The sequence below is a fragment of the Dermacentor andersoni genome, chromosome 10 (assembly GCF_023375885.2).
Source record: "Dermacentor andersoni chromosome 10, qqDerAnde1_hic_scaffold, whole genome shotgun sequence".
NCBI lineage: Eukaryota > Metazoa > Arthropoda > Arachnida > Ixodida > Ixodidae > Dermacentor > Dermacentor andersoni.
In genome coordinates this window covers 67,474,037-67,499,365 of record NC_092823.1, presented here as the reverse complement: position 1 = coordinate 67,499,365, position 25,329 = coordinate 67,474,037, and the positions used below count along the sequence as shown (strand labels likewise).

Here is a 25,329-nt window from a genome sequence, read left to right as displayed (position 1 = left end):
GTATTTTGGGTGTAATGAGATTATCAAACTACATTCGCTTCTGACTTTATGCCTTGCAGTTAGGTTTTTATCTCTGTGATGTTTGTGTGGGCCGCCCCAAACCATTTGTTGCACGAAATATTAAGTTAAATTGTAAATAGAGCAAGACACAGGACGAAGAATTAGACCGGATGTACAAATCTGCGATATGAACTGAACTTTCATAAAGCAGACCCATTCTCTTTAATACAACTCATGTGCACAAGATTGTTTGCCGCATGCGAATGCTGCTTGAAAAATACTTGAAAAAATAACAAGACAGGATAAATATTCGAAAAAGGAGGAGTGACATTCTTTTCGAATATTGATATAACTGGGACCTTATTTTGGAAGCTTTTCAAGTGTTTCCAAACCGAGTAAACCGAGTGTGTATCGTAAAATTTCCAATTCGCAGGCCGCTTTCGTTTATTTACTTTCTTCATATTACCTGGAGAAACAACAGCTAAGGGAAAGCTTGCTGTCGTCTTTACCAACAGTCAATAACAGCAAAATGTTCGCCGAAGTCACTTTTACAATGCATGTTGAAAGTAGTGCGATTCGCATTGAAGCATTGTAGCGACAAAATGTAGTACCACCACCTAAAGGTGTCATGTATGAGCATCCATGCAGCCTGGTGGCTCCTTCACGCAATTATCTGGACGCGCTGTGCCATGCATTGGTGCCAACCCAAAGTCCGCTTGGTGCCTTTTCGAATGCTCATTCACACAAGGTTCTCCTAATGTATGCGACGCGGTTTCGATGGCGCCCAAGACCGAGTAAATTTCAAGGGATATTTTTTTTTCATTGAAGAGCAGGACATAACCTGCGTCACAAACTCAGCGACCCAAGTTCTCAATCACATAACCAGTGACACGGTTCCTTTACCATAGCAAACATGGTGCTGTATCCATTGAACACTGGAACAGCCAGTGACCAAAGTTGTTGGGACAATGGTTGGAACACAGAAACAACATCGATACCGGAAAGTACGCGGGCGGTACGGTGTCAAGTAACTTACAGCGAAGCTGTTAAGGACTAGTTCCTCCAGGATCATGTCCGTACGTAGAAACGAAACTCCCCATACGTGGGCCGATACCGAACGTAGTGTAATACCGGTTGACCCAGGGAGGAAGTGAAGCAGGCGTCAAGTACTCTCCTAACGTGGTACGATCCCGAAGATAGTGCAATACCAGGCCAACCCACGGCAGAAGTGGAGCAGGCGTTAAGTCCTCCCCACACGTGTGCCAATCCCGAAGGTAGTACAATGCCGGGCCGACCTGCGCTGGAGGTGCAGTTGGCAAATGAGCGCCCTCGTACACATCTTCGCTGGACATCCTTCTTCACAGAGTGGAAGGGCACTGCGTTATTTTTAAAGTGCTAATTGCTATCATGCTTTATACCGCCGTGATATGTCTAGCGAAACCTAGTAAAAAAACTTTGTTAGACTATTTACTATATCACAGTTGAATTTTTGTGTTTACTCTGCAGGACCTTATTGATGATGTTGGGCCACTAGTTAAGGTAAGTGCCTTATGAGAACTGAAATTAATAATAATAATAATAATAGTAATAATAATAATAATAATAATAATAATAATAATAATAATAATCGTCGTCGTCGTTATCATCATGATCATCATTATACAGTTTAAGGTCCACTGCCTAGGACGAAGTAATCTCCCTGCGATCTCCAATTACCCTGTCTTGCGATAGGTGATTCTAACTTGCGCCTGGAAATTTCCTCATTTCCACATGTGACCTAGTTCTCTGCCCTCCACTTGTTCGCTTCTCTTCCCTTGGCACCCATCCTGTAACTCTAATGGTCGACCAGTTATATATCGTGCACATGACATGGCCTGCCCATTTCCATTTTTTCTGTGAATGTCTACTAGAATAGCCCCTATTTCCGTTTGCTCCCGTATGCACACCGCTCTCTACCTGTCCGTTAACGTTACCCATAACATCGCTATTTGCGCAGTCTTTAACTTGTTTTCGAGCTTCTTTGTTCACCTCCGAGGTTATGCCCCATATGACAGCACCGGTAGAATGCAATCATTTCATACTTTTCTTTTCAGCGACAGTAGTACGCTTTCAGCCAGGATTTGGTAATGCCGGTCGTATGCACATCAACCCATTTTATTCTTCTGTTAATTTGTGTCTCATGATCAGGATCTCATGTGAGTAAATGACCTAGATAAACGTACTCCTGTACAGACTCTAGACGGTGACTGGGAATCCTGAATTGCTGTCCCATTGCCAGTGTATTGAACATTATCTTTGTCTTCTGGATCCACCAACTCTTACACTTTCTCGGCTAAAGTACTCCATCATTTGTTGTAATTTGTCCCCAGTGATGACGAACAGTGAAATATCAGCTGCAAACCGATGGTTGCTGTGATATTTGTCGTTGATCGTTAATCTTAAGCCTTCCCATAGGGTTTGCGTTTAACGCGCGAACTTTCTCGAGTGAAGCTGCTTAGCAGGACTGTTTTAGGTATTATCAGTCATTGCCTGGGGATATTATTGGCGTTTGTGAAGTTAAAACTGGTGAGGCTTATACAGTGCTGACTAGGTGCCACGACCTCTGCTGCTACAAAGCTCTTCCAGGTAAGAGATAATATGGGGTAGGATTTCTAATCCATTACGGCATTGCGGGCGACGTTGACGAATTGTACAGCGATAATAGAAGGGTAGAAGTCGTCGTAATAAAGCTGAAAAGGACAACGAATAAAGGCAGCACAAGGATATGCTCCAAGTTCCAGACACATTGACGAAGAAATAGAACACATTTATGAATATGTAGGATTAGCAATGACAGAGTTGCAAGCTGTGTGTACTGTAGTGATGGGTGAATTGAATACAAAAGTGGGGCTAAAGCAGTCTGGGGAATAAACAATTGGCCAATGAGGCATTGATTATATGAACACTAGAGATGTTTGTAGAATTCGCGGAAAGGAATAGGCTCCGAATAACGAATACCTCCTTCAGGAAGTGCAGTGACATTAGATAGACCGGGGAAAGCCTTCACGGAAAAACAAGAAATCAAATGGATTTCATACTCTCTGACGATCCTAGCGTAGTGCAGGATTTAGAAGTATTCGGTGGGGTAAAATGCAGTCACCACGGGTTAATGAGGTTTACCATTTCTCTCAGTTTCAAGAGAAACACAGTGAAATTACCCAAGAATGAACAGGTCAACCTAGACGCAGTAAAGGCAAAAGCAGGCGAATTCATTGGTGCTCGCAAAAAAATATGAAGCTTTAGAACAGGAAGAAGAAGATAACATACAGATATTGTTACATGTAGCTGATGTACAAGTCTATTTACAATATATTTACACGTAGACCAACGGTGGCAAAGATGGCGACGCTATATCAAGCGGGGCCACGTCGTCGTCTTTCTCCTCAGTGCAGCCACACTGTGGCGGCTGTTCCGTAGCATCACCCCTGGCAGTAGAGGCTTATTGCTTATTCTACACATCCTCGGTGAAAGATGTGTGGTATGGCTTTAGTCTCGCCACGGGAACGATGTCACTTGCAGCCGATGATGACGCTGAGAGGTTGGCGGGGATGACTTCATACGTGACATCGATCACTTGTCGCACCACATGGTATGGGCCAGTGTAGCGTGACAGCAGCTTTTCGGAAAGGCCCACACGTCGAATGGGTGGCCAGAGAAGCACCAGAGAAGCACCAGAGAAGCACCAGAGAACCCGGAATAAAGTGTAAGTCACGATGGTGGCAATCATAGAGGCGTCTCTGATGCTCCTGCGAGGCCTTGAGACGGGTGCGGGCGAGCTGGCGCGCGTGGTCGGCGTGTGCGATCGCGTCGCGGGCGTATTCAGTGGCTGAACGTGCGGCCGAGGGCAACAAAGTGTCTAAGGGCAACGCGGGTTCTCGGCCATATAGGAGATAGAATGGTGAATAGCCGGCGGTGTCGTGACGCGATGAATTATACGCGAACGGCACATATGGTAAGGGAAGATCCCAGTCGTGGTGGTCGGTCGCAACGTACTTGGATAGCATGTCGGTGATGGTCCAGTTGAGGCGCTCCGTGAGGCCGTTAGTCTGTGGGTGGTAGGACGTGCTGAACTTGTGCTTAGTCGAGCAGGAGCGTAGGATGTCCTCGACTACTGCCGACAGAAAGCTGCGGCCACAGTCAGTCAGTAATTGGTGCGGAACACCGTGCACTAAAATGATGTCATAGAGCAGAAAGTCGGCAACGTCGGTAGCACAACTTGTCGGGAGGGCTCTGGTGATTGCATACCGCGTAGCATAATCAGTAGCGACGACGACCCATTTATTTCCGGAGCCCGAGAGAGGAAACGGTCCAAGAAGGTCTAGACCAACACGGAAAAAGGGTTTTGGTAGGATGTTGATCGGCTGGAGACATCCAGCTGGAGGTGTGGAGGGCTTCTTCCGGCGCTAACAGGGCTCACAAGCGGCAACGTAGGGCCGCACGGAGCGGGCGAGACCCGGCCAAAAAAATCGACGGCGTACACGGTAGTATGTGCGCGAGACGCCCAAGTGTCCAGCCACGGGAGCGTCGGGAAGTTGTTGGAGGACAGTCGAACACAGGTGTGATGGAATTACGAGCAGAAGGTTAAGGCCGTGTGGATCGAGATTGCGGTGGTTTAGTGTCCCCTCCTTAAGGAGAAACATCGGGAGAGAGGCGTCGCCAGGCGTTGACTCCAGTTGGCCGATGAGGGCTCGTAATGAAGGATCGCGGCGTTGCTCGTTGCCGATTTCAAGCAACTGGGACACAAAGAAAACGCAAGCGATGGTGTCCACATCAGCCGGGTCGTCGACGGGGTAGCGGGACAAACAATCGGCATCCTGGTGCAAGCGTCCCGTCTTATATACCACAGAGAAGGTATATTCTTGCAGGCGTAACGCCCAGCGAGCGAGTCGTCCCGTGGGGTCCTTGAGCGAGGATAGCCAGCAGAGCGCGAGGTTATCAGTGATGACACAGAAGGGGCGTCCATACAAGTATAGACGAAACTTGGCAACAGCCCACAAAAGAGGGAGGCACTCGGGCTCTGTGATTGAATAATTGCGCTCGGCGGGTGTAGAAGTCGGCTGGCATAGGCTATAACGCGATCATGTCCACGCTGGCGTTGTGCTAACACTGCTCCTATGCCGTGACCACTGGCACCAGTTCGAACTTCCGTTGAGGCAGACGGGCCAAAATGGGCCAGAATTGGAGGCGTCGTAAGGAGAGTAGTGAGCTGCGAAAAAGATGCGGCATGGTTAGGTCCCCAAAAAGATAGGGCGTATTTCTTCAAGAGGTTGGTAAGGGGACGTGCGATGGTCGCGAAATCCTTCACAAAGCGTCGGAAATAAGAGCACAGCCCTACGAAACTACGAACGTCCTTGGTAGACTTCGGAACAGGAAAGTTCGTAACGGTGCGAATTTTGTCCGGATCAGGTTGCACGCTTCTGGCGTCCACGAGGTGTCCAAGGACGGTGATTTGGCGGCGAGCGAAGTGACATTTTGACTAGTTCAACTGGAGACCGGCGCGGCGGAACACATCAAGAATCGCTGAAAGACGGTCTAGATGCGTGTCAAATGTGGGCGAATAAACTATGACGTCGTCCAGATAGCACAAACAGGTGGACCACTTGAACCCCTGAAGCACAGAGTCCATCATTCGTTCGAAGGTGGCGGGCGCGTTACAGAGAGCGAAAGGCATCACTTTGAACTGATAAAGGCCGTCAGCGGTAATAAATGCAGTCTTCTCTCGGTCCATGTCGTCGACGGATATCTGCCAGTAGCCGGACCCTAAGTCGATAGAAGAAAAATAGATGACACCGTACAGGCAGTCTAGAGCGTCATCGATACGTGGCAGAGGGTACACGTACCTGTTTGTGATTTTGTTCAGGTGGCGATAATCTACACAAAAATGCCACATGCCATCCTTCTTTTTGACAAGTACGACGGAAGAAGCCCAGAGACTACAAGAAGGCTCGATAATGTCCTTCGCAAGCATCTATTTGACTTCCTGTTGGATAACAGCTCGTTCGGACGCAGAAACACGATATGGACGTCGGTGAATAGGGTTCGCATCGCCAGTGTTTATGCGATGGGTCACGACGGACGTTTGACCTAAGGGTCGATTGTCAAAGTCAAAAATGTCGCGATAGCCTTCAAGAACGCGGCAAAGAGCTTCAGCTTGAACAGATGTAAGGTGAGAGGAAACCATCTTCTCAATGTTGACGTCAGTACCGTGCGATGACGTCCCGGTATGGGCTGAGCTGTGACGATCTTCCACTAGGAATGGCTCGATCTCACCATCCTGCAAAGCAGTAATTATGCCAATGAAATCCCCTGAGGCAGAACTTGCGCAAAATTTACAATTGGAAGGCAGGTGCGCTTACCAGTAATTGTCAGCACAGTGTGTGGCACGGTAGCACCATGTGTAAATGTAATTGCCGGAATTGGTGCGACCACGTAATTACCGTCAGGTACAGCTGGTGAGGACAACAAGTCGACGTGTGTCACAGATTGAGGCGGTAGGCGAATAAAATCTATGCAGCTCAGATGGCTTGGAGGCGGGTCCGCATGGTCGGCAAGAAGAGGCAAGTCAAGGCGAAGTGAGCCGGCCGAACAATCAATGAGGGCAGAATGACTGGCAAGGAAATTCAGACCGAGAATGAGTTCGGGAGGGCAATGTTCGAAGACGGTGAACGACGGTGTGTATCTCAGCAATGGTGAGGCGGGCAGAGCACATGCCATCAACAGCGACAGTCCCTCCGTCGGCGACTTGTACAACTCGGTCCGGGGCGGGCGTCAGAACTTTCTTGAGCCGACGGCGAAGAGCAGCACTCATAACGGACACATGCGCCCCGGTGTCAATCAACGCGCACACAGGAACATTGTCGACGAGAACGTCCAAAAGATTCTTGTTCGTGGGTAAAGTGAAGCGAGGATTTTGTGTCAATTCCGTCATTGCAGTTTCACCTCCAGAAGCTGCACTGTCTAGTTTTCCGGTCACGGGTGCGGCGAGTAGGTCGGAGAAGGAGCACAGCGAGACGGGGGCGAGCGAGATTGACGACGGGAGGGAGAAGGCGAGCGGGAGTAGCGGGGTCGTGTCAGAGGTATCGCAGGGTCAGATGGTGGAGCGGGCATAGAAGGGGCGAAGGAAAAGGACGCGCTAGAGGGGCGAGGGTGGTAATCAGGAGAATAGCGCACCGGAGAAGTCCAGTGGCTGCGGCAGTGGCGAGCGACATGTCCTATGCGTCGGCAGTTAAAACACATCGGCTTGTCGTCCCCGGTTCGCCATTCGGAGGGGTTGCGCTGTCCATAAGAGTAGTAAGATACGCGCGGTGGGGACTTGCGAGGAGAAAGTGGTTCCGAGCTTAAGGAACGAATGGATTGCAGGCCGACATTGGACAACTCTTGAGGGACGAAGGCCTGGATCAAGGAGATTGTCACCGGAGAATGATCAGGTGACGGGAATGAAGGGCCCGCCGGTTGTGCCGCTTCGACTTCACGACGAATGAGGCGGGTCAAGTTGTCACATCGCGACGGCAGGTGGAACAGGTCGTCACAGGATGACGTAGCAGCTGTGTTGGGAAGTCGCGTGATGTGCTGGGATACCTGGCGGCTTTTAGCATGCTCAAGACGGCGGCACTCCTTGAGGATCGTATCGATGCAGGTGACGTTCGTAAAAACCAGTAAATTGAAGGCGTCGTCAGCAATGCCTTTGAGGATGTGATTAACCTTATCGTCCTCAGACATGGTCGGGTCAGCCTTGGCACAAAGGGCCAAGACGTCGAGAATGTACGACACGTAGGACTCGGTCGGCGTCTGTACAGGTGTGGCAAGGGCTTTCTTGGCATTGACTTGGCGACCGAAGGGATTGCCAGAAAGGCCGCGGAGCTTCTCTTTGAAGAGATCCCAGCTCGAGATCTCCTCTTCGTGAGTCTGGAACCATGCAAGTGGAGCTCCGTCGAGGTAGAAAAGAACGTTCGCAAGGATAATAGTCGGATCGCACCTGTGACTGGTGCTTACACGTTCGTATAAGCGGAGCCAGTAGTCATCATCAGTACTGCCGACTCCGTTGAAAACACCAGGATCTCGAGGGGGGGAAACGGCGACGTAGGACGGCGCTGCAGGCGGAGACGGTTGCGTAGATGAAGTGCCGTCAGCAGTAGCCAAAGTTGCACTGTCGCCGTTTTGACCGCTGCGAAGCTCCATGACGGGTACGGAGAACGTCCACATCCACCAAATTAATGTTACGTGTAGCTGATGTACAAGTCTGTTTACAATATATTTACGCGTAGACCAACGGTGGCAAAGATGGCGACGCTATATCAAGCGGGGTCACGTCGTCGTCTTTCTCCTCAGTGCAGCCACATTGTGGTGGCTGTTCCGTAGCAATATTCAATAAAGCCGTAACTAGGTGAATTCAGATGCAGCAGTTGAAGTGGAAGGTAGGGCATCCAGGCATCGAGCAGGTAAGCTCCACCAAGTAACGAAGGACATAATAAAGAAAGGACAATGAATGAGAGTGTCCAACTGAAGAGATCCCATAAAATTCACGGAACTGTCAAAATTGATCAACAGGAAGAGAATAAGGATTATTCGAAATTATAACGTGAGAAAGACTAAGGAAACAGTGAAAAATGGATGAAAATTGAAATAAGTGACAAGAAAACTAGGCTTAGGACAAGGCAACGTGTATACACCTAAAGATAAGCAGGGTAATGTCATCGGCAATTCAATGACATAGCAAAGGCTGCAGAATAATTCTATAACGACCTGTACCCAGAGCAGTCAAGGTATCTTCATTCGAAGCAGTGACAAATAGCATACAGAGGCACCTTCAATTACTCGTGATGAAGGGGCCTTGCACTTCATGACCCGGCAAATCAAAGCGCAAGGAAATATTATACTTGAAAAGCTCGCGGCCCCTTATATGCAATGCCTCACGACTTCAAGTGTACCAGAGATGTGGAAGAATGCCAACATTGTACTAATACATAACAAGAGAGACGTTAAAGAATTGAAGAATAACAGACCCATTACCTTGAATATGGTAGACAATATTCACCAAGATAAATTTAAATCGAATGAGGGCAATGTTTCCACTTCAATCAAGCAAGAGAACAGGATTGCATCAGGAAGGGATATTCTACGATGGGTCACATCTATATTATCAATCAAGTAATCGAAAAATCTGCGGAGTACAATCAACTTTTCTATATGTCGTTCATAGATTTTGAGAAGGCATTTGATTCAGTAGAGATACCATCGGTCATATAGGAATCGCGTAAACAAGAAGTACAGGAGGCATACGTTAATATCTAGAAATATTTCACAGCTACCTTGGTTCTCCAGAATAAAAGCAGATAACCGCTTATCAAAAACGAGGTAACACTAGGAGACAATCTGTCCAATATTATTCACTGCATGCTTAGAAAAAGTTTTCAAGGTATTCGACTGGGTAGAATTTGGTAATAGGATTACTCAAATTTAGATACCGTTATAACTGGACACCTTCTACAATTTGTTCTCTGTGCTAGCTTGTATGAGCATACCACACAATGCTCACTTGCTTTAGCAAATTTTGCTCGTAAGGATATTAATTAAGTTCCATTTATGTGATATATTGGTAAAACATGGCCCCTCTTCAGCGCCTTAGAATGCTCAGGTGGCACCGTGCTCATTTTGTTTTTCAAAAATTTCACCTCATATGTAGCAGTTTACCTTGCCGGCTTTTGTACGTACTCTTACTGTTTGAGGCCGCCCAACGATAAAACGGATGGCCTTATACAAATCCACACACAATATTCCACGAAGAGCATAATATTGGAACAACCTTTCCCACAGCGGTGCCGCTATCTCCTATTATAACATTTCTTCAAAATGTAACAGACTACCTGTCCCGAAATTAACGTGTGGTTAACTTTGTCAAAATTTATTTTTCTGCATATCCAACCCTCATGTAACACCCCCTAGAGGGGTCCAGAAGGTAATAAAATGAAATGTAATAAAATGAACAACCGCCTTGCGTGGCCAGCTTTTGTCGTGCCTCAATGAAACGTTGTTTTATTTTATGTCCATTTATTTTGATTGATATTTATCATTTAATAGCATGTCCTAGAAACCCATCCGGCCTAAAAACTGAGTTAATAACATCAATAAGGCACTAAGCCCGTAAGGCAGCTGTGTGCGAACATACATAAATGTAGGCACTTGAAAGGTACTTAGTGCGTAGCAATCAGAACGGACATAGAAAGTCACGCAGTCACAGTAGGTATACAATGGATTACATATTTATTGTTGGCACGTGTCGCTTAGTAGAACTTACAAAGAATAAAAGCACTACATGCCGCGCAAACGTTCAGAAAAAAGGCAGTTGATATAATGCAAACTGTTATAACAACACGGCGAATAGAATTCGAGTCTAGTATTTAAATAGTATAAACTACACCCTGGGCGTTACTTTTTTGCCATGAGAGGAATCAACCATAACGAATGGTCCTGTAGGAACAAGAAAAAGGAAGAAGTATGGTAAATTTACTTTCGAGAAACGTACGAAGCAAAGCTAGTAACGAATGAAGGCTTATTGGCGATTGGTCAAGAGCATAAGCTATTTGGTTGGGTGTAACTTTGCATTCCGCAATAATCGCTCATTCTCGTTAATATTGGGAAGTGCGCGACAACCTTGTCGCCCCGCATGTGATCTGATTAGACAAAACTTTTTTTTGCATACAGAATCTGAGATAAGAAGAAAAAAAAATCAGTTACAGTTAGCGCAGCTATCGCAACGCGGAAAATTGATGTCAGTGACAATCCGAGAAAGGGCTGGCGGGAAAAGGGGTCACCATAAAGAAGCAAAACAATTCATACGTGGCCATGCCAAGTATATTCTGGAGTCACGCATTACTCATAGATTACTTTGGTTTATTACGAACGGAAGGGTACATTGAACGGATTGCAAATTGTCGTCATTGCTAAATCATGAAAAAGTTTAGGGCGCACCAATAGAGGAACGCAAATTGTATGCCTCTTCTTGAAGAACGGATCTTTAATATAGGGCTGAGTGCAATAAGAGAGAAGTAACAGGAACGTAGGACGATCACCTATGTCTTTTTTATTTATAATAGTGGTACCATACTATAATACGTCGTGTGATGTGGTACGCAAACAAAGTCAAATTATTCTCTACGCATGTAAAATCATTTCCGTGCTATGAAATTACGACTCATGCAATTTAAGACTTACGCAGATATTTATGGAATTGTTCATGTAGCAGCGCTATGCGGGATGCGTCACGCATCCCCCCGAAGAAGGGTTAAAGAAGCACGAAAAGTGCCCTTTTGTTTGATCATGAGTATGCACTTTTTATTATCACCGCACGAGTGTTATTTGCTAATTGGCTATAGTGTAGCGACGTACGGGTTGGTTTGAAGTCGTATGTTCCCGACAATTTTGAAGAGTATTGAAACAAACAGACTTTGAGATGCGCTGACCTTTATAACTGCTTTCGTTATGAATGCTCATTCAACAGTCCTGATATAAATCTTTATCATGAAACTTTCTTATTTTGATGGATATGTCTCTGACGATGCACTGTTCTTGTTTCGTTAACGACATTTACAGCATCAGTCTGCAGGTGATTTCGTTGGAAGAAGCTGAAAAAAAAAATTATTTGGATATCAAAGTTGTACCGGAGCCAAATACACATTAAGCGTGAACTGTTCTAATGCATAATAAGGGGTGTTATTACTGTACTTAAAGGGAGAAGAAATTTGTTGCGTTCCCTGCGTCAAATATTTCAGTGCGTGTACGGGACCTTGGCGGACCATAGCAACAACCCTGGGGATGCACTGATTGCATATGCTGACATCATCTACAAGCTCATGAATGCGTCGGAAGACATCCTCGCAAGAATGTGTAAGTACCTCCTCGGGCTGAACACAAATGGCCGGACAAGGGGGCGACATTTGCGGCTGCTATGCTATTTCTGCTTCCATGTAAATATACTGCCGTAGCTAGATTCATCAGGGGGGGGGGGGCAAAGTCCGGCTTGCTCCTTGGGCCAAGCAGCCCCGTGATCATTTTACACAGACAACAACGGCAAGGTCACATTTACACAGCCGAAGCCCGCTTCCCGAAAATGCATACTTACTGTTCACTCCAACGCATACGTGAGTTCCTGACGCACCGAAGGGGGGAGCGTTCTCTGCGCCTTACTCGGATTATCGCACTTATGCTTATCGCTAACAAATCTACATTGGGAAAAGGTCGCCTGCGCAATCAAATTTGCGACTGCACACCAGATAGCCTGGCCAACGAGCCCAACCAGTACAACTCCTCACATTCGCATTCCAAAATGATATTAAATGATATTAAAATGATGTTTAAACTAAAGCATCTCTTTAGAAATGAGCGTATTCTGAGGTGGCTTGACTCTTACCTAACGCAACGCCAACAATATGTTCAAACAGATGACTCTAAATCATCAGTGCTTCCAGTCCTTTCAGGCGTACCTCAAGGGTGCGTCCTTGGACCATTACTTTGTCTTGTTTATCTGAATGATCTCTCAATTGACACTGCTGTACAATGGCGATTTTTCGCGGATGACTGCGTTGTTTATCATGCAATTCAAACTAAAGATGATCAATTACTCTTAAGCAATTCTCTAACATCAACTTCTAATTGGTGCCAGACCTGGAAAATGAGCCTAAATATCCCTAAGTGCTCCCAAATGACCGTAACAAAAAGGAAGAGTCCACTATCGTATGCATACAAAATTAACGACGTTGGCGTTACTCTTGTCGATACGTTTAAATATCTGAGGATTGAAATATCTCGCGATTTAAGATGGAGTGCGCACATTAAAAACAGTTTCGTCAGCCTCAAAAAGAATATGGTTACTTCGGCAACGTCTGAAGCACTGTACAAGCAAGACAAAACTAGTTGGTTATACTTCACTGGTGCGTCCACTACTTGAATATGGTGTTGTCGTTTGGGACCCTCACACTAAGACTGATACAAATAGGGTGGAAAAAGTACAAAAAAAGAGCACTCAGGTTTATTTTTAATGCCTACGGAAGACAAATATCACTATCTGATCTCCGTTCAAGGTCTGGTCTTCTAACACTGGAGGAACGCCGTAAGCTACACCGTGTGAAGATGCTTTACGCGATAGTCAACGGCCAAACTAAAAAGAATTTTGAGAAATACTTACAGTTTAACACGTGTAGAAGTACCCGTGGAAAGCACGACCTTACCCTTATTGTACCCCAGGCTAGAACTGTCGCTTATCAATTTTGATTTTTTCCTAGAACGATAAGAGAATGGAACAGGCCTCCACAAGAGGTAACAAACAAGCGTACTGTCGACTCTTTCTAATCGGCTATTTCTCAGTTGTGAGCGAAGCGCGCAATTCCTTTTGTACCGAATTTTTATTCAACTCGTGTCTTTAGTTTTAGAGATATTGTTCGGCGCAGTAGGGTAGAAGTATGATCTGTGTTGCACTGTGTGTGAGCTTGCTGTGTTCGAATTTTATTTTTCACATTTTCTTTGCTTGTACATTATTCCTTTTTATTTTCTATGTACCCCTCCTGCTTTGGCTGCCAAAAAGCAGCTGGCAGTATGTTCACTGTGTGTGACACTATGAGTAGGCGAAACAGAGGACCGACGGCCGCCACATGCAGGGACGGAAATGCCGGCCACCATTTTCAGTCCGGCTTGCAGGTGAAAAAGGCCGGACTCGGCAAGGTCCACACGTTTTCTTTGCGCGGGCATCACTTTCTACACGGTTCGCTACCGAAATCGTCCATCCTGTTCCTCGTGTGAACACCCATTCAAGGGCAGAAGTTAGTGGTGTCCCAGTGGCTGCAAGGGCTGCTATAATGTTGACTACTCAGCCGATTGCTCCTAATGTGCATTCAGAGCATGCGGTACGAGGTCATCGATAAATGAGTTCTTTACTGCAGCTACAATCATTGGTCCTTCACAGATGTTTGGTAATGACTATGATGGACGTAAGTTTGAAAAGGTTACACAAATGTGCAAGTTATTGCGAATATATGAGTCCGTTAAAAGGAACACATCCAAGAAAAAATAAAAGAAGGAATGCTAGCATATTACCATCGAACTCTTTCTTACCTATCAGTACCCATCACTGTGGCTTATGGGGGTGGCGCGACTGAGCGTGTGGCCGCAGGGTGAATTTCCGGTCGTGACGGCTGCATTGTTATGGAGGAGGAAAAAGAAACTCATGTTTCAGACAGTTTTCTGTTTTAGGCGCTTGTTCAAGAATTTCACGCTCACGAAATTTCAAATTTCTTGGGATTCCATGCCATGGCCTCCCTCTTTGGCCGTGCGTTTGTGCAGCACAGTAAACCTTATGATGTTACACTGTTTGAATACACGTCTGAACCCCGGTTACCCGTCTTAACGCATGTCTGTATGCATGCGTTCCTACGTCGCATTCGTATGTACTTTAGGGAAAAAGAAAGAGAGAAGAGCTCACCTTCGGGCTCGTGAATGTTTTTTCGACACTCCGCGGTAGCTTAGTGGATAAGGTGTTGCGCTGCTATATGCAAGATCCCGGGCTTGAGTCCCTGCCATGGTGGCAGTATATTGATCAGGGCGAAATGCAGAAATGGTTGCGTATTTCTGCTAAGTACTAGCCGACATTTAGCACACTTTCTTTCCAACAGAATCGCTTGTCGCCTACATCCCGGGCAAAAATAACGCCCGTAATTTGAATTCCTCGCCACGCAATAACGTACCAATTAGTTACAGCAATATTGTAGTTTTCCTGTATATTCTTGAAAGGCTATATTTATAAAAACGCATCTGCTACAATTATGGTATCTCGTCCACTCCACAGGTGTTTTGTATTACCCTTCCTTGCAGAGACTTTCTGCTTAAATAGCACAGTTGACTGGTTTTGCATCTCATGTGAAGTAACGAAAATTGGCAGTACCCCGAAAAGATTTAATGCAATGAAACTAAAGCAACAGAAAATACCCCTAAAGGGTATGTTAGCCCTTATTTGAAGTTTTACAAATCCCATGAAAGAAGACAAGATACAGTCTAAAAACGAAACAAGCGAATCAATGGAGAAAATAAAGTGTTTGCAGGTTACAGCGCACCAGTAAAGACCAATAATTCTGATTGGTAAAGTCAGTCCCTGCATCCTGTTGTATATAGGCACTGTGTCTATGATAATACAGGAGCTATGTAGTACAAAACTGGCTTAGCCTATTGCTTTTACTTGAAAGCAATTTTGCATTTGTAGGACCGTTCACTATACACAAGATCTATGCGTGAGCTACGGGGCAAAAAAAGAGCACTGAGTATGAGTTCTGGATAATATTTTGTTTTGTGTAGTGCGCTCTCACTATACGCTCACATTACCAAAATAATAAATATTTTTAATACAAACGTTTGTATATTACAAACGTAATATGCCAAAATGTGTCCGCCTTAGTGCTTGCGTCTCGACACAAGGTAATCCAGAGGAGCACTCTGAAAGGAGGTACACAAAATAGGAAAGAAACTTCAAGCCAAATATTTTAAATTTGTGAAGTGTCCTGCAATATGCTAAAATTTCAGAGGTCCTATCGTTAGCTCGATGAAAGAGAACAATGCGCATGAAGTGAAGTGCTGTTCGCGGGTAAAGGACGTACAGTTCATCCTGTGAAAAACGCACTGGCCTGTTTCTTAATAAACATCGTAGCGCAGAACTTTTGGTTAAGCTACATTGTAGCGTTACTTTACTTCCCATTGATACAGTGATAATTGAATTAAACTAATTTCCGATCAGAGGAACAATACTAAATGTTCCCTTCAGGAAAATTAAGTTTAAAATTATGTATGAACTTCTGGGTGTAGTTCATTTGTCATTGTTCCGCAAGCCCAATGAAACATGTTAGTGTTTAAACAATGAATTCTTTAATTTGGTTATTATGAATGCGAATAAAATCAGACACGTCAACGTCGCGAAAGCGGCAATTTTGCGTAAGGAGGAAACAGAAGTTCAAACAATTTTATTAGAACAACTTCTCTCGTTAGAAATAACGAGCACATCTTAATGTGTGTCTGCCGGAAACCAACGAGTTCTCATGATGTTTCCTCGCTAATATCAACAAAAGCAGTCGTAGTTTCGCCAGAAAGGCGAAAGTTCGATTGCGATAGAAAATTAGCAGACAGCCACACGAAGTAAAGATAGCACTTCTATCGGTCGTATGAACTTGCAGACATTCGCTTGCTAGCTAAATTAACAATCATGCTGTCCGCGCGCACCGCTAACATTAACACATCACACTCAATGACAGCGGGCAGTGGCTGTCCAAACGCTGGCGTTTAATACCCGCGGCAGCAGCAGCGAGCGAACTGACGAGCAGCGTATTGCTTCAAGAGCAACTTGGCACCTCGGACGCGCAGCACCCAGCACTAACGTAATCGAGGCACGCAGTATCAACGGAATGTTAACCGGGCCCTGTAGGGTACTACAAATGCAAAGACTATTAACTTAGTTACCGCCAGGAACTTGAAGTAAATGCTACTCCCAAGCGATTAACAGACTTAGAGGGGCTAGTTGGTTGCTGGCTTGCTGGAACAGGGTGATAACGGCGCGTTTCGAGGACAGGACACAGACAGAATGCACACAGCGCAGACGCCGAACTTCAACTCGATTTGAAGTTCGGCGAAGATTTGAAGAGTTGAAGTTTGGTGTCTGTCCTGCGTTCATTCTTTCTCTGTCCTGTCCTCAAAACGCGCCGTTATAACCTTGTTTCATCAAGCTAATCTGATAGAAAACTTCCACTCAAAGCGTACTGAATCACGTGCAGCTGTTCGGTAGATGTAGACGACACAATGCTAGGTCACAGTCTGCTGCGGCAACAACACAACTCTCTTGACGCCACCCCGTGCACGCTCCGTCGCACTTTTTCATCCGAGAACCGATGCTGCTTAAATATTTTTGCATCCGCTTTGCTATCAGCCGATCGAAGCCTTGTCTCGTTGCTGGTGGCGCCAAATAACACATGAGCGCGGTTAGACTAGCGGAATCTCTCCATTTTCTCTGATGCAGTCATAGTGGCGTAACTTTTTCAGCATAAATTGCAGAACGAGGGTGGGCACTCATTACAGGGTAGCTTTAGGCGCACGTTAATGAACCCAAAGTCGTGAAAATAGTCAGGAGTCTCCCACTACGGGCTTAACTCTTAACCTCGTCATGGTTTTCGCGCGTACCACAACAGAATGTATTTATTTCTCGAAGAAAGAGCGAGATATTTTGCTGCACTCTCAAAAGAGCTGGAAATTGCAGAGGTTCGGCTGTGAGACTGCAGCTACAAAATAAACGAGAAGTTTATTATCCGCACAATCTCGCAAGACGAGTAAGACATATAAAGCACTAAAACAGCATCGAGCAGTGAAACATCTAGTAAGTGAATTCTACAGCTGTCACAGAGATTAAGCCATAAGTGTTGCCCGCCGCTTGCGTCTTCGCTTACAAAGCGCCTGCTAAGGTATATCCTGGTCAACAATCTTCGAGCATGTGTAGAATGTAACGACCTAGTAACGGTCATATAATATCTTTATGCGACTACGTTCAAGCGCGAATAATTCCAAAACAACTTTAGAAGTTACATAAACACAGAAACAAAGAAACTCTTTTTCATCATACACTTCACAAAATTTGGTGAGGCTCTAAGCATTCGAAAAAAAAAAGAAGTTACAGATTCGTGATTTTTGCGAGTAGATTACACAGGCTGTCTATATTTGTTTATTTTCATTTTCAAAGAAACCTTAAGTGGCATGTTTTCAGCACTGTAATTCAGTAGTAAAGTGTGGCAGCACAGTCCTGCAAACTGAAGCACATTCATGCATTATCCACCACTAATCCACGCACTATGCTAATCGTAAGCACTATGCTAATTTTACGCGAGCTTCAAAATATTCTACAAGATTTGTCCGGCTTATGTCATTACTTTATATGCATTACAAGCAGTTGGCAAAAGTGAAATATCTGCTTTTGATGCCGTGTTGTAGATTTATAAACTTGGCGCTTGAATTTTCCTTAATTTGCGTGAAATGTGAGATCTTTAGTGAAATTGGGCTTGTAACAGATAATTTCATTAAAATCGGTAGAGCATAGGGACATTTTTAGTTTTACATGTACTTGAATAGGGAAATGGAAGTTGATCTCTAGGTGGAGCTTCGTCTTACACGCACTCCATTCTTGCTATTTTACCTGCGGTTGTCAGCGCCATTTATTTAGGTTTGAAAAAGACCTCAACCGGTACAACAATGCATGCTGATAACATGCTAAGAAACTAGCTATGGAGAGGCAGTGCCTTGCACCCGATTGAAAATATGCGTAAAAGCTATTTTAAATTGTTTTCTTTGCGCTTTATTTACGTCGATGGTTACGCATGAATAATTTACGGCACATAAAGACAAATAAAGGAAAGCTATCACTGTAGATAAGAAGATCCATATACCTCTACATCCCACGCTCTTACGTGAAGAAGTAACCTAGATGAACGTAAAAACAACGTCATGTATTTCGTGAGGAATTATGCGCACTTAAAAGAGGTAACCATCACGCAATAAACTGACATCACGGATACATTCGCTCTACTCGGAAATTAATACGTTAGCCACCGTTTGCTGTTACCTTCGCGTGCTCCTGAGGGCCGAGCGGAAAACTAAATCCAATTTCCTCCACTTTGTCACTCACGTAGTCATTTTGGGTCACTTCATTCTGAGCCAAAACGTGAGTTGGTCAGAGAGCTCATCAGAGAGGAAATTCAAAAGATCATGACACCGACACTAGATAGACCCGTCGCATCAATCGCCGAAGTGGTGCCTGACGAAATCCGGCAGACGTTCCCGCTAACCGATCTTCAAGGCCACCAGCGGGCCCTGAGTTACGCCGCCGCTGTCCGATGTCCACCACCGTTTGCAATGACATCGCCGTACCACCAACCTCCGACAGCCGCTCCCTGGTCGCCGCCACAAGAGGAGGCTTCGAAGCGTGCAGCCGTTATGCCGCTTCAGTCATACTGCCAGCCGTGGTTCGCCGCGTCTTGGTCACCGCCGCAAAACGACGCTACGGGACGGCCGCAACTTCGGAGAACCGACGTATGGCGCACTGTCGATAGGCGCCCACTCTGTTTTCACTGCGGAGGCGCCGGCCATATTTCGCGTCATTGCTGGCATCGTGACACATCATTTCGACCTCTTCGTCCGTGGTCCTATGGTCGACGTGCAAATGACGACGCCATGCTACGCCGCGACGACACTGCTTTTCAGGGACCCCCAATAGTGCAACCGAATGACGAATCCGTGCCCAATGATCGGTCCGATTTCGGCCGTCGGTCACGCTCTCCAACTCCTCCACGTCAGATGGCTTCATCTACTGGACGTACTTTTGCGGAGCTCTGAGGACGAAGGTCGCCCAGCCACCGTCGGGGAAACTGAAGGCGGCGACACCTGAGGCAAGGTTGCAGGCCCACCGCAAGACACTAAAAAGCCCCCAACATTCTCGCTGCAGAACGACGTGAAGCCGATAAACACTGAAGAAATTGTGAGCGCCGACATTGATTGTGAGCGCCGACAATGTTGGCTTGGGAGCTGTTCTTGTGCAGTGGCAATAGGACACAGAAAGAGTGCTTGCCTATGCAAGTAGAACACTCTCACGTACAGATGCTAATTACTCCACAACTGAGAAAGAATGCCTCGCCCTGGTATGGGCGGTTATGAAATTTCCCTCATACTTGTATGGCCGCCACTTCACAGTTAGCAGCGACCACCATTCACTATGTTGGTTGACGAACATTAAAGGTCCTTCTGGACGACTGGCACGTTGGAGCCTAAGGCTGCAAGAGTTTGACATGACTGTCACGTACAAGTGGGGGAAACGACATACGGATGCTAACTGCTTGTCTCGATCGCCGATAGAGTCACCTGCTCCGCCCGAAGAACAAGACTCAGCATTTCTTTGTGTTATGGACACATGCGCCATCGCGCAACAACAACGGAACGACACTGAGTTGCTTGAACTAATCAATTACTTGGAGGGAAGATCTGCGAAACCACCTAGAGTTTTCGCAAGAGGACTGTTGTCGTTTTGTTTACGGGCCGAGGTTCTTAAAAAAAAAGAAAACTTTTCTCCGACCGGGTCCCCCTATCTGCTTGTCATTCCTGCAGCTCTTCGTGCGGAAGTACTTCAAGCTTGCCACAACGAGGTGACTTCTGGTCACTTAGGCTACGCGCGAACATTAGCCAGAGTGCAGCAAAGGTACTACTGGCCAAGACTTACCACCGCCGTGAAAAATCACGTTCGCACTTGTCTCGACTGCCAGAGGCGCAAGTCGCCTCCGACAAAACCAGCCGGCCTCCTACAACCCGTCCAGGTCTCTCGAAGACCATTTGATCAAATCGGAATGGATATTTTGGGCCCACTTCCTACTTGTACTGCAGGCAATCGCTTTGTTATCGTCGCAACGGACCATCTCACACGTTACGCTGAAACAAATGCAATCCAGAGCAGCACAGCAGCCAAGGTAGCGCGCTTTTTCATTGAGCTTGTGGTATTGCGACACGGTGCGCCAACCGTCGTAATAACAGACCGAGGAACCGCATTCATGGCTGCACTTTTAGATCACGTCTTGCTACTAAGTGGAACGGCCCATCGAAAGTCAACCGTCTACCATCGACAAACCAATGGGTTAACAGAGCGCCTAAACAAAACCATTGAAGACATGCTATAAATGTACGTGGATGTAGAACACAAAAATTGGGACGACATCCTACCGTATATCACCTTTGCATATAACACGGCGAAACAAGAGACGGCGCGCATGACTCCGTTCACCCTTGTTCACGGACGAGATGTACGAACGATCCTGGATGCGATGCTTCCACACGACTTTGACGACACTGATACGGACGCCGATGTGTTTACGCAACGCGCAGAAGAAGCTCGGAAGCTCGGGCGCTTGCGGATCTGCCAGCAGCAAGACTACGACGCAGGCCGCTACTATCTTCACCGCAGAATAGTTACCTATGAAGTCGGCGACAGAGTATGGGTTTGGACACCCATACGGAAACGAGGCCTCTCCGAGAAACTGTTAAGGCGATGCTTCGGACCATATCGGGTGTTGCGGCGACTCAGTGATGTCACCTACGAGGTCATTCCCGATAATCCCAGCTGTACGCGGTGCCGCACACTATCCTGAACTTGTGCACGTTGTCCGCACGAAGCCGTATGGGAGCGAATAACTATGCTAGCGGCCTTTACTTCCTTAACTGACATTTCTTGTCTAGCATCGGGACGATGCTCTCGTAGGGAGGGACAAATGACGCGTGTATTCTATTCAGACGACGACGTCGACGACGATGGGAGCACTAACGGACTCCGCCTAGTGGGTCAGAGTGAGATTGGGTGATAACGAAGACGTGTCTCTGCTCTGTTTGTTTTTGAACAGATTGTCCTGTTGTTCGTGAAGAACGTCTCCCTGTGTTCTGTCCGCATTGTACCGCGACAATAGCGCGAACAAACACACACACACACACACACACGCGCGCGCGCGCACACACACACACACACACACACACACACACACACACACACACATACACACACACACACACACACACACACACACACACACACACACACACACACACACACACACACACACACACACACACATATATATATATATATATATATATATTCGTTTTTCCGCAAGGTTCTGCCTTTTTGTCTCCCTTCCGGGCCTCTTCTCTATTGTGCCCCTCATTACCCTATTCAACCTGCGTTCTCTCGTGCTACAGCGGCGACATGCGCAATAGAGCTGCACAGTGACCGTTTTCCCCTTCCCTGCCTTGTGTCAACGGGAACCTAGCTACCGCTGCTCTGCGCCCTTCTGCCCTTCTCCGACTAATACCTTTTTGTTCAGTTTTAGTTTTCTTTTGTCCACTTTTCTTGCCACTTGCCTGCCTTGCTGGTGCTTGCCACTTGCTTGCCTACCTTAGCATAGCATATGATGACAGATCCGCTGATGTGATTATCGACCTTGTGGGCGCTGTACCTACATGACCGGCGTTTGCTTGAAGCATGTTCAGTACCGCGCGACAGCGGAACCACGATCGCGGCAGCTTTCATCGAAAGTTGAGTGGCTCGTTTAGGCTGCTCCGCGGTTGTTACTACTGGCAGAAGAAAAATGTTTGAGTTCGCATTCTAGGTTGCCTTCGTGGCCCTCCTGGGTATTCATCCCATACATACCAGCACATATCATCCATCTGCAAACCTCTTCCCACATGTAGCCTTTACCATTGACCCAAGACCACGCTTTACGCTCATGATCTGCAATAATGCTTCCCCCTCTTCTCATTGTTCTCTTTCGCATTTGTTCCGCTTTATAAGGGGAAGTCGTCGTTTGCCCAGCAACTGAATTGGTGTGAGTGCTCCACTGTAGTAGCCCGGGTGTTTTTTGTTACAATCGCCACCAGATTCTCAACCGCACCCACTAGAATACGTTTGTGGTTTTCGGCGCAGTTGCTCCCACCTCCGGCCATTCTTTCATATTACCACAGTTCTCGTCCGGTTTTCAACGGCCAATTCCTCACAACATGCGCACGTTGTCATGCGGTTCCCCCTCCCTCCTGCCTACGACGGATCCTTCCGAGAGATTGAGCACCAAATGAAGACGTTAGCATTGGGCGTCAGCGGCTAACACATTTTAGTCGCTGCTTACAGGCTGACACAGGCTTATACTGGTTCGGAACAGGCCACTGTCAATTTACAGCGTTCAACATCTATACCGACCACTGAAGCATGATCTCCAGTCCCCAAGTTCGTCACGGGGCTTTCACAGCGACACAGACTACACGGGGGAGGGATGAACTTTATCGCGACCAGAGTGTTGAAGAAGAGGGCAAGCTGGCGCAGCAGCCTTTCGGCTCACCGAACTTGAGGCCCTAAGGTACGAGCCCAGGCACACGAAATCATGATTGCAACTTTAGTGGCAACATTTGTGACAGTGCGCCTGCCTTATTGTCTGCATGTTACCAATTCAGCATGCAACAGAGAACGAGAAGACAGTGAACCACCGCATCTTCAGTGGCTTTGAATACTACTCTGACGAAGTTTTGCGGTGTGGCTAGACACGACCGCCAGTCGTCACGTGATTCGGTGCTTTTCTCACGACTGCCACGTTGTAGTCGTATAAGTAGCGCTGAAATATTTTATGCAATACTCTCCGTTCAGCATGTTTTCCGTGGTGCCAAGGTTAACGCCTAACGTACCATCAGGTATCCGTGTGAGCGCTTTATACTGCTAAGGAAAACAAGAAATGACACGACCTTGCGGACAGCATTGCTCGCTCTTTCTCGACACTCGTAACTCTTTCTCTTTCCATTCCCTCGGAGCTGCGCTCTGTGCTGATTGGGCGAAAATGCCTACTCCGGCGTGACATACGTGCCCTGATTTCCCCGCGCGTCTGCGTCCTTTCCCCCCATCTTTCTGGGGTGGACGTAGTCTCTCTCCGGACTTCGAAATCGGGCGATTCTTACGCAAGCCATCTCTTGCGCTTGGGGTCAAGCATACGAAAACATTGGCCAGTGTCCGAACTGCTGCGCTCCTGCGTTCCCAGCGGATATTCCACCATATACTTTGGATGTTCCCTAGGACAAAGACCATGGAACAGTGATCAAGCTGAAGAATATGAATGGTGGATTATAGACAATCCATTTTATAGGTCATTGTTGCGGTATCTCTGTAAAACGGGCCTGAATGCTTATATTTAGTTTCATATTGACGTTATGCCGAGTGGAAACCCGAGTGAATTAAAGAGAACTACACGCTTAGAATACAGACACTTAGGAAAGTTACCCAACTTCCTGCACTTGTGACTTTAATTTAGTGCTGTGGCTTAGGCGTTGTACCTGTCATGGGCAATACTTCAAAATGCTACGTTCCCTCGAACCTTGAACTTGCCTAACGAAGCCACAGATATTCATCTACACCTCTCGAGAGCAAGTTTTAAATGGTAACAAAACACATATTAAACTCCTGCTCGTTCATCTTACGGGATTATCATTGTTTTGTATTCACGTGGGATAATTGTAGACGTTTAATCACACTGCTGTAATTCGAGATTGTTTTGTAGAAACAAGCATAGTTAGTTCACTAAATAGTCGAGAAATTAAGAAAGAATTGCAAATTTGTTTGTGCTTCCGGGTGTAAACATTGACAACACGAACCCTTATATGCTTCAGCAGAAACCGCCACAGTGCACGAACTATATATAGCTGTGACAAAAATTTAAAGGTTCACTTTAACGTATCAACACAAGTATCCGAGGGGAACCTTTTAATCATTTGAGATCAGGTGGAATTACTCAGCGGAAGGAATCCTTCTGGGCTAGTGCTTCTGAGTCCTTTTGTTTATAATAAAGTTTATTGGGGTTTTATTAGACATGTACTAATCGGCGCAATTCAGCATGCAATTAAAGATAAAAAAGTTGTTCATGGTTAAGAGCGTTCACATGCAAAACAAACTACATATTTGTTGCTAGAACCACTCATACTTCTATAAATCCTTCAATACCTCCCACATGTACATTTACTTTTAGGAAAGGACCTTTTTGTTTCACTAAAAAGCTATATACCTCAATTGCGGTGCACAACCTCGATGCCTATGCCTTTCCTTGAACAGCGGCCACGAACTTCATGAGCATGGTTGGCCTGCTGAAGGCGGGAACCATAAATCTGACCGGTTCCGGCGACAGTAAAAATGTATCTTTACCAACCGCAGTCATTGGTCAGGTAAGTGAATTAAAATGTCATCACTATACTCATCATCATCAGCCTGGTTACGCCCACTGCAGGGCAAAGGCCTCTCCTATATTTCTCCAACTGCCCCGGTCATGTACTAATTGTGGCCATGTTGTCCCTGCAAACTTTCTAATCTCATCTGCCCACCTAACTTTCTGCCGCCCCCTGCTACGCTTCCCTTCCCTTGGAATGCAGTCCGTAATCCTTAATGACCATCTGTTAGCTTCCCTCCTCATTACATCTCCTGCTCATGCCCATTTCCTTTTCTTGATTTCAACTAAGATGTCATTTACCCGCGTTTGTTCCCTCACCCAATCTGCTCTTTTCTTATCCCTTAACGTTACACCTATCATTCTTCTTTCCGTAGCTTCTTGCGTCGTCCTGAATTTAAGTAGAACCCTTCTCGTAAGCCTCCAGGTTTCTTCCCCGTACGTGAGTCCTGGTAAGACACAGCTGTTATATACTTTTCTCTTGAGGGATAATGGCAAC

General features: G+C 46.2%; 1 protein-coding gene across 1 annotated transcript in view; it reads left to right on the top strand.

Moving 5' to 3' along the window:
• LOC126543993 (uncharacterized) overlaps positions 1–25,329 on the top strand; it is a 63,717-nt gene that overhangs the window by 12,225 nt on the left and 26,163 nt on the right. Inside the window, exons 5-7 of the mRNA XM_050191174.3 lie at positions 1,507–1,539; positions 11,808–11,922; positions 24,722–24,831. Coding sequence (XP_050047131.2) covers positions 1,507–1,539; positions 11,808–11,922; positions 24,722–24,831 — 258 coding nt within the window. The remainder of the gene's footprint in view (positions 1–1,506; positions 1,540–11,807; positions 11,923–24,721; positions 24,832–25,329) is intronic.